The following is an 8,794-nucleotide window of genomic DNA, read 5'->3' as shown; positions in this document are numbered from 1 at the left end:
CTTTCCATCCATCCATCCACTCAACACCCTCTCTATCCATCCATCCATCATCCACCCACGCACCACGCATCCATCCGCCCGTCCACTGTGTCCCTCTGTCCATCCATCAACCTATCTACCATCTCTCCTCCTCCCTCTCATCTGTCCGTCCAGATACCACTGTCTGTGTCGTGCACAGGGAAATGTCTGGTTTGTTCTGTGTCTGTGGAGACCCCTGACCGAGACGGCCCCCCGAGACCAGACACATAAGGAGGCATTCTCCTCACGTGCGCGTGTGCTGACACCCAGACACGCCTTCTCCTTTCTCCCCCCCATCCTCTGTCCCACCGTCTGGGGAGCGGCCCGGCTCTGAGGACAAAGGGACAGTGGGTCCGGGCGACCCTGCCTCTGCTCCCAGACCCCGTTCCCTCGGTGACTTGCTTCTGCCTCTGTGACTCTCCGAGAAACTCCTCCCGGTCCCCTTACCTCTCTCCGTCTTGTCCAGCAGTCCCAGGGCTACACAGGCGTCCAGCAGCTGTCCAGTTCCTATCTCTGAGGCACCGGTTTTCCTGGCAATGTCCTCCGCACGCAGGGGGCCTTCATCTCTCAGTAAGTCGAACACCTTCATCTTGCAAGCTGTGAAGAGGACCTGTGCGGGAGCAGCAGGCCCAGTTAGAACCTCCCTGGACCCTCCAAGCAAGGGTGACCCAGGGAGACCTGCATCTCAGACGCCTGGTGTCCAGGACAGAAACAAGATGACTTCCCATGGCTTAGCCCCCAGGTTGTAGCCCTTCGTCAAGTCACCCCAGGGCCCCCGGCAGGACACCTGGGACACTTTGAGGCCGTATATCATCTTCACAATGGCAGTCGGGGGCAGGCTCTCCACGGTGGCTGTGCAGTCTGCATCCTTCGCGTCCTTCCCGTGCTTCTGCAAGAATCCGAACCCAGCTTCAGAAAGGACGCAGGTCTGTGGTTTGGTGCCTGCAAACAGCTTCCCTGCCGGTCCCTGGGCTGACTCTGGAGAGCAAGGCCTGCGTGGCTCCTGGTGCTGGGCGGGGACGGGAGTGTGTCCCACCTCGTCCCTGGGCCCCACTGACACAGGAGCCTTCCCCCTCAGAACACCGGTCTCTCAGGACTCACTCACTTGTACCACTGCTCACAGTAGGACCTACAGTGCACTTAGTATCCCAGCTGCCATGGGATGTGATTGCAACGTCTAGTGATAAGTTACATTAATTCTGTGCAGTGGAAGAAACCATTGTATTCATTACAGGAAGGGATTACGCAGTAACACATAGTAACAGATACATTCACATAAATGATACTGTTGTAGGACATACCAACAAAGTAACTCATCATCTATATTCTAGAAATGATACCATTAGCTACAATGGTGTGTTATAAAGTTACGCCTGGTAACGGACAAGTAACATTAACTCTAAATTGTAAAGGACACCTTTGGCTCCTGAGGACAGTCCCCTCTGTGGTAACAAAGCAATAGACTGGCTACTACGTTAACTCTTGTTGACAAGCTGTACTACAAAAACGCTGCATGAGTGTAACAGCCCGGTCCTCTGCGACACTCAGCCGTGGATAAGCGGTGTTACTGCCCACTCCAGTGGACGTGGAAGGAACACGTCGACTCAAAACCTGGCCCCCCAACCGCCTCTCCCAAAGCCCATGTGTCCCGAGTGGCAGAAGCAGAGCCCTTGCCTGGTGCATCCTCCTGGCCACCTCCAGAGTCTTCTGCTTGGCCGTTTCCATGGCGTATGCGTAAGGGGTGGGGAACGAGGCTTTACTGAGCTGCCCTTTGAACCTGGAAGGAACCACCTGGAACCTGGGCCCCTGCAATGGGAGAAGGGGGACAGTGAGAGGGTGAGGCACGCAGCTTGCACCAATCACAATGGGCTGGGTCACAGCCAGTGTGGGCTCTCAGTGCCGGACCGGACCCTGAACTCTCTCCAACAGCACATCCTGCACAGCCGGATCTTGGGACCTAGAAGGAAGACCTGTGTTCATGCTGGTCACCCAAAGGCCCCGGGGGGCAGTATTGACTGAGGTGCTGGGTACCTCTGTGGGTGGAAGAGCCCCCAGGACATTCCCAAGGCCGGTACTCCACCCCCACAGGGGCCCAGCCCCTGGAAATTCACTGCCTGCAGGAAACGCAAAGGACAGAAATAAGTTGTGTGGGGAAATGGGACTACCTCAGGGGTCCCTCATCCTGACCGAGCAAGGCAGTTCCCGGTGCCTGAACCGGGTTGGTCGTGTCCATGGCCTCTGGAGTGCCTGCTCTGTGGCCCCTGAGGCCGTGGCGTCGGCGGTCCCTCCCTTGGCAGCCCCTACAAAGCACCCCTGTGGCTTGGTCCCTGCCCCTCCCCCAGCAGCCTCAGGGCAGGGGCAGCTGAGTACCGGGCACCGATTTGTTCTGCCAAGAGGCCATGTCATGGAGCACACCAGACCCCCGGGCCTGGTCAGAACACTGGAGCCCACGTGACACGGGTTCTGGCTTCCCCGGGCCCACCGACCTGAACCCCGGCCACTAGAAGCTTCCCCCCAGACCCCACTGCTTCAGTTCCTGGTCTGGGCCTAGAGACGGTGGACCTCACACCTCGTCGCTGGTCCCCATGTGCCCACCGGCCCCAAACACCGGGCCAGGGCAGTAGGCAGCCCCTGGTGCTCCACCCGTCCAGGGGCCCCAGGTTGAGTAGGCTCGGGGATCAGTAGCACGCCCCTCGCACCCAGAACCCGACCCGGTTCTGTCCCAACTATTCACCGCATTTCTTAGGAGATTGAGGTGGCGCGGGGCAGTGCGGGCCATCACCACACGCTTATGCAGCAGCTGCGGGATCAGCGGGAAGAAGACCATGGCTCTCGAGTCTGCGCCCCACGCCCTGTGGCTCAAGGGATGGTCTGCTGGGCCAGGCCTCCTGCTCCTGGGTCTGGGTCCTTGAGGCCTGGCCCACTCTGACGAAGCCCCGCCCCGACCGAGGCCACGCCCCCAGGCCCCGCCCCTGCGGATCTGGGCCCAGACCACTCTTTGGACAATTAGTGGGGTCCTGGCCCCGCCCACCAGGCCCCGCCCCTGCGGATCTGGGCCCTGACCACTCTTTGGACAATTAGTGGGGTCCTGGCCCCGCCCACCTACTGCAGCCACGCCCCAAGCAGAGCTCAGCTTCCAGGCCTGTTCTGCACCCTCACACCCACATCCTGCATTCCTGTGGCCAGTTGGTGCCATCCAATAACCTGTGTCTGTGTGCACACTGTGTCCGAGGACCCCCAGCTCCCCAGTGCGCTTTGGGGGTCCAGTTTGCGGCCATGCCTTGTACTTGATGACCCGGATCCCTTGGTTCTCTGGCTTGATGAGGAGGACTGCCGGCCACTGGGCTGGTTCAGGATGACCTTCAGGTCAGCCCAGGGTGTCCGCAGGGTGGGTGAGAGACAGGGGGGATGGGCAGGTTTGCCGCAGGTTAGGGACTGAGGTAGGGGTCACACACCACCCTGGGCTCCCCAAGGTGTGGGGTCCGGTCCAGGGAAGGCTCTGCATGGCCCTCACGGTGACGAGGCCTGGATGCAGTGGCCCAGCTCTGCCTTTAAGCAGCCTGGTCTGCTGAGGGGCCAGCAGGCTACATGGTGTGGGGTCCCCGAAAGGGAAGGGGAAGGACTGAGGCCCTGTGCACTCAGATCCTGTTGCTGCAAGCTGCTGCCCTGAGCTGTTCCCCACACCCACCCCCTTAGGGCAGACTTTACCCCAGGACAACCCACCCAGACAGTCCTGTGTCCAGGGGCCCTCACACACCCCTGAATGAGCAAAGGAATGAGGGACCTGCACCCGAGGGCGGGCTCAGGCCACCCCCACCTCGGGGAGATCCCCGCCCACGCCTGCAGAGGAAAACCCTTTATGAGAGAGACATGGGTGCGTGCCCACCCCCCTCCTTTCCCAGACTCTCTGAAGGCCACTGTGTTCCCACAGTGTCCCTAATAATCAGACACTCAGGCTGGGAGTCTTCTCACCGTGTTCATTCTTTCTAGGAACATTTCCAGCAGCAATAAGGGGACAGCACTTGGTGTCAGGGGACCGGGACCCTTCCTCAGTTCCCACAAGGGTCACCTGGCTGTCACCCTGGCAGCCGGGGGTCTCCCGTGGGTGGGTCCTGGGCTCAGGGCACAGGGGGAGAGTGCAGGACCAAGGTGTCCACCCGGGACTGTGCACGGGTGGGTGGCTGTGATTATCTGCACTGTGTAAATCGTGCAGGTGTGTGTGTCTTGTAAATCGACATCCGGATTGTGTATAAAATCCATCTCAGGCAGAAACCACATGTCCACAAGTTGTGCATCTAACACTGTGCTGATGGGGGCTGTGGCGGAGCTGGAACGTACACATGGGAATGACACGGCCTGTGCCCTGGTGACTGCCTCCGCTGACGCGTGGAGGGACCCAGTGAGCACTGCCCTGTCCCGCGCAGCCCCACCACCCTGCTCCTAGAGCCAGGGCTGCCACATTCTTTCACCTGCGGGGTGACGCCAGCCCCTTGCAGCCTACTTTCCACCTGACGGGACACACTTGGGGACTGTGGGCTGCTGTCTCCCGAGGGAGTGACCCTGTGACCTGTATGCAGGTGGCTGTCAGGCTCTGGTGGCCAGGATGGCGTCCACAGTGCTCCCGAGGTACGCAGCCCGCACGTCGGTGAAGCCGTGAGCCTGCAGCAGGCTGCGGTACTCGCTCAGGGTGCGCTCCCTGCTCAGGAACAGCACCATCATGGTCAGCGACTGCAGCACGGGGATCAGAGACTGGCACTTCTCGTCCAGCAGCAGCTCCACCACCAGCAGGCCGCCCCCTGTGTACATGAGAGTGGACTCTGGGTTCTGCCCCGGGAAGTGGGGGAGGGGGCCTGAGGGACGCCAGCCCTCATGGGTACAGGCTGCAGACAGACACCAGCAGGCTGGGGAATCAGACAGGGAGACAGAGGGAAGACAGAGACACACGCAGACACGGAACAACAGAGGGGGAGGCAAGGACACAGGAGACAGAGAGGACAGACGTGCACGTAGGCAGACACACGGGGACAGACAGCGAGATGGGGGGGGAGGCTGGGGACGGAGGGACGGGGCACGGCAGGTGCGGGAGGGGTCTTGTGGGGCAGGAGGCCCCAGGCTTTGTCACTGCCCTGCGGGGCCGGGACCATGACACTCGGGGAAACAAGCTCGGGGACAGCTGTCCCAGCGTGCAGTCACTTGTCTCCACATCCTCGAATCAAGAGTGTCCTCTGAGGACACTAAACTGAGCACCACAGTGGGGCTGGCGGCCACTTACCAAGACAAAGTTCATTTCTCGTTTCTTAGAAATGAAAGCTACTGACTTTTGGAACACAAACAAACGAGAAGAGTAAGTGCCCTGGCCTCTGTGACCGAGGGCACTTCCTGCTGGCCTGCACAGGGAGACGTCCCTGGTTCTGTGCCCAGTCTCGGCTCCTGACTGGGCTGGGGAACAGGTCTCCAGTGGGGGGGAGGGAGGGGCGGCGAGGCAGCCAATCTGTTCTCACATCCCCGTGTCTCTCCCTCCCTCCCCCTGTCTCTAAATGTCCATGAAGAAACCTTGTAAACAGTGAAAACAAATATTTAGACCAGGACGTGGCGGACGCGGCCTCACCTGGTTTGCAGCTGCGGGAGATCCGGCTGAGCAGCTGGTGCACCTTCTCGTCCTGCCAGTTGTGCAGAACTTTGGAGAGGATGTAGAGGTCGGCCTCCGGGAGAGGGTCTCGGAAGAAGTCCCCTGGTGGAACACAAAAGGGGGTCGTTCCGTCAGAGACCCCGGAACTGGCTCTCCCCAGGCAGAAGCGGGGCGGCACCGCCTCTGAACTGAAAGGGCAAGGCGGGCCGCTTGTAGTGGGGTGAGTGTCCCCCCAGCACACGCTCCATGTCCTAATGCCAGAAACCGTGGCCATATGGAAACTGTAGCCACATGGAAACATATGGAGCCATATGGTCTGGCAGGTGGGATGAGGGAAGGATCAGAGAGGAGGTGGTCCTGGGTCACGTGGCCCTGCGTCCAGTGACAGTGTCCTGAGAAGGGACAGAAGAGGCGACACAGTGTCAGAGGTCAGCCCGGGGCAGCCCAGATGCCAAGGCACAGACGCACTCACCTGGCATGAAGCTGACCTGCCCCGTCTGCGGTCCGTCCGGTCGGAAATGCGCGGCGTCCTCAATGACCTCTGGCAGGTCCAACACGGTCACCTTCAGCCCCGGGTACTGTCTGGCCAGCTCGTAGGCCAGGGCGCCTGTGCAGCCTGCAGGGGAGAGCACGCCCTTGACCACCTGACCTTCCTGGCACCTAGGGATGCCTGGGTGAGTTTCCAGGTTGGACCGAGGCCAAATCGAGCAACGTTCTGGAACATGCACTGAAGCCAGAGACGTGCAGTAAAGCCAGCTGCGGTGCAGACCTGGCCCGTGTCTTGTGTGGGCCTCGGGGCTTTCCAAGGTCAAGACCGTGTAGGTGAGCAGGAGAGTGAGGCGTGGTCATAGTGTGAGAAGAGAATCCTCAGGGCAAAGTTCTGGAGGTCTGGTAACCACCCAAACTTTTTCTTGTTTGTGAACACAGACGTGATGGCTGCTGCTTCAGCAGCCAGTCTGGGCCTCGAGGAGGAAGGCTGTGCAGGGAGAATGGGGACATGCAAGCTGGCAGCTCAGGAGTCCTTGGGGTGTTTTCAAGAGAGAACCCCATGTTGCGGTCTCATGAGCACATCAGCCACCCGCCGTGTGACCCAGGGAAAGATGTGCACACAGCCAGGGACACAGAGTGCCTGGGGGGTGTGGTGGGGAGTGTGCGCACCTCCCAGGTCGCAGGCGGAGGTGAACCGAGATAGGTCGAAGGCCGTGGCCACCTGGCGAACCGCCACCTTCGTGTAGCCGTGCATGGCCGCCATGAACTGCAGCTTCCTCTCCTGGGTCTGGTAGAACAATCCCTGAGGCAGAGCAGGGCGTGAGCAGGCAGGCCAAGGCCGGGGGCCCTGCACGCCGGCGGCACCCCCAGCGCGCAGTGCCTCCCCGTGCCTGTCCGTCTGTCTTGTGACTGCGGGTCCCTGTCCAGGCCTTGTTGCTCTCTGCCTTCTGCCTCGCTCTGTGTGCCCTTCTCCCCCGCGCCGTCCCTCCCGCAGCGGACGCCATCAGGACTGGTGAGTTCGAAGGCCCATGCTCAGTGGCTGCCGAGTTTCGTGCAGCAATAGGATGGACACGGATCCCGCCCCCTCAGATCCTTTCCCCAAACCCATGCGTGGAAGGAACATCTCTGGGAGGTCACCTCGTAGGCTTCTTCCCCGGCTGTTCCCAGAACCCTCTGAAACTGGACAGCACCCTCCTGGACAGCGAAGTCCAGGTGGGAGTAGAAGGGCCAGCTGGTGTCCCTTTGGAACAGGACGAAGCTGTGGAGGGAGTACTCGCCGTCGGACAGGAGGTACAGGCTGGCCAGCTGCGTGTTGCTGTAACCTGAAGTGACAGGTGAGGTCCTCACAGTGACGATGCAGCTGGCCCTCCCCCACGGGACCACAGCTGAGTGCCACAGGGAATGACCACAAACGCCACCCGCCAGACGACTGCTCACCACGCGCTGGCAGGCGGCTGCAGAGGGAGCCGGCCACGGGGGGCGCACGCAGGTGCCGATGGGGGGGGTTCCCCCCAGTGCCCCGGGAAGGGCACTGAGCCTGCTGCACTCCTTCCTTCAGTCTGCTGTCTGTCCCTCCGTCCCTCCATCCATGCATCTGTCCGTCTATCATCCATCAGCCCATCCATCCACACCTTCCACAACCCACCCACCCACTCGCTGGCCCATCTCTCCATCCTCCCAGGTCTCCATCAGCCTCACCAGCTGCCTGTCCAATTTCTCCACCACCCACCCATCCCTCCTCCACCCTCCACTCACACATCCTTCCATCCATGAACTCACCCATCCCCCATCCATCCTTCCAGCTTTCCAACAAGTCAACCACCCATCCGTCCACCTGCCCACCATCCATCCGTTTGCCCATCTTCTTATGTACCTATCCATCCATCCCTACATACATTTGTCTTTGTATGCATCCATCTCTCCATCCATCCTTCCATCCATCCATCTGTCCATCTATCTTCCCATCCATCCATCCATCAACCATCCACATCTATCCATCCATCCATCCATCCATCCATCCATCCATCCATCTTTCCATCTGTCCATGCATGTATTCATCTGTCCATCTATCCATTTATCTTCCCATCCATCCATCCATCAACCATCCATATCTATTCATCCGTCCATCCATCCATCCATCCATCCATCTTTCCATTTGTTCATCCATTTATTCATCTGTCCATCTATCCATTTATTTTCCATCCATCCATCTGTCCATCCATTCATCCGTCCATCTGTTCATCTATTCATCTGTCCATCTTCTCATCTGTCCATTTATCTTCCCATCCGTCCATCCATCCATCCATCTGTCCATCTATTCATCTATCTTTCCATCCATCCATCCATCCATCCATCCATCTCGCCATCCATCCGTCCATCCATGTATTCATCTGTCCATCTAGCCATTTATCTTCCCATCCATCCATCCATCAACCATCCACATCTATCCATCCATCCATCCATCCATCCATCCATGTGTCCATCCATTTATTCATCTGTCCATCTACCCATTTATCTTCCCATCCATCCATCTGTCTGCCCATCCATCAGTCCATCTGTCCATCTTCCCATCTGTCCATTTCTCTTCCCATCCGTCCACCCATCCATCCATCTGTCCATCTATCTTCCCACCCATCCATCCATCTATCTGTCCATCTA

General features: G+C 59.3%; 2 protein-coding genes across 2 annotated transcripts; both read right to left on the bottom strand.

Annotated features, from left to right (window-relative positions):
- Positions 1 to 19: 19 nt before the first annotated feature.
- On the bottom strand, positions 20 to 2,912 carry LOC128627020 (probable bifunctional dTTP/UTP pyrophosphatase/methyltransferase protein). Its single transcript, XM_053662856.1, has 4 exons — positions 2,753 to 2,912; positions 1,693 to 1,824; positions 806 to 907; positions 20 to 628 (listed from the first exon to the last, which is right to left on the bottom strand). The coding sequence occupies exons 1-4, from the start codon at positions 2,843 to 2,845 to the stop codon at positions 263 to 265; spliced, it is 693 nt and encodes a 230-aa protein (XP_053518831.1). The 5' UTR covers positions 2,846 to 2,912; the 3' UTR covers positions 20 to 262.
- A 1,069-nt stretch (positions 2,913 to 3,981) lies between these two features.
- Positions 3,982 to 7,669, bottom strand: LOC128627021 (probable bifunctional dTTP/UTP pyrophosphatase/methyltransferase protein). The gene is made up of 5 exons (XM_053662857.1): positions 7,274 to 7,669; positions 6,806 to 6,938; positions 6,120 to 6,263; positions 5,627 to 5,749; positions 3,982 to 4,814 (listed from the first exon to the last, which is right to left on the bottom strand). The coding sequence occupies exons 2-5, from the start codon at positions 6,897 to 6,899 to the stop codon at positions 4,603 to 4,605; spliced, it is 573 nt and encodes a 190-aa protein (XP_053518832.1). The 5' UTR covers positions 6,900 to 6,938; positions 7,274 to 7,669; the 3' UTR covers positions 3,982 to 4,602.
- Positions 7,670 to 8,794: the final 1,125 nt, after the last annotated feature.

This window comes from Artibeus jamaicensis, unplaced genomic scaffold (assembly GCF_021234435.1).
Source record: "Artibeus jamaicensis isolate MK-2021 breed Jamaican fruit bat unplaced genomic scaffold, CSHL_Jam_final contig_3058, whole genome shotgun sequence".
Classification (NCBI taxonomy): Eukaryota; Metazoa; Chordata; class Mammalia; order Chiroptera; family Phyllostomidae; genus Artibeus; species Artibeus jamaicensis.
The sequence above is the reverse complement of the archived record's forward strand: the minus strand, read 5'-3'. Positions and strand labels throughout refer to the sequence as shown.

What these genes read in the sequence shown, in the direction of transcription:
- LOC128627020 (XM_053662856.1), bottom strand. Translation starts at nt 2,845, where the DNA reads ATGGTCTTCTTCCCGCTGATCCCGCAGCTGCTGCATAAGCGTGTGGTG. An exon ending in TGGCCAGGAGGATGCACCAG is followed by an intron (nt 908 to 1,692) that starts GCAAGGGCTCTG and finishes GGATTCTTGCAG; the next exon opens with AAGCACGGGAAGGACGCGAA. An exon ending in ACGGCCTCAAAGTGTCCCAG is followed by an intron (nt 629 to 805) that starts GTGTCCTGCCGG and finishes GCTCCCGCACAG; the next exon opens with GTCCTCTTCACAGCTTGCAA.
- LOC128627021 (XM_053662857.1), bottom strand. Translation starts at nt 6,899, where the DNA reads ATGGCGGCCATGCACGGCTACACGAAGGTGGCGGTTCGCCAGGTGGCC. An exon ending in CTCCGCCTGCGACCTGGGAG is followed by an intron (nt 6,264 to 6,805) that starts GTGCGCACACTC and finishes TCTCCCCTGCAG; the next exon opens with GCTGCACAGGCGCCCTGGCC. An exon ending in GCAGGTCAGCTTCATGCCAG is followed by an intron (nt 5,750 to 6,119) that starts GTGAGTGCGTCT and finishes GTGTTCCACCAG; the next exon opens with GGGACTTCTTCCGAGACCCT.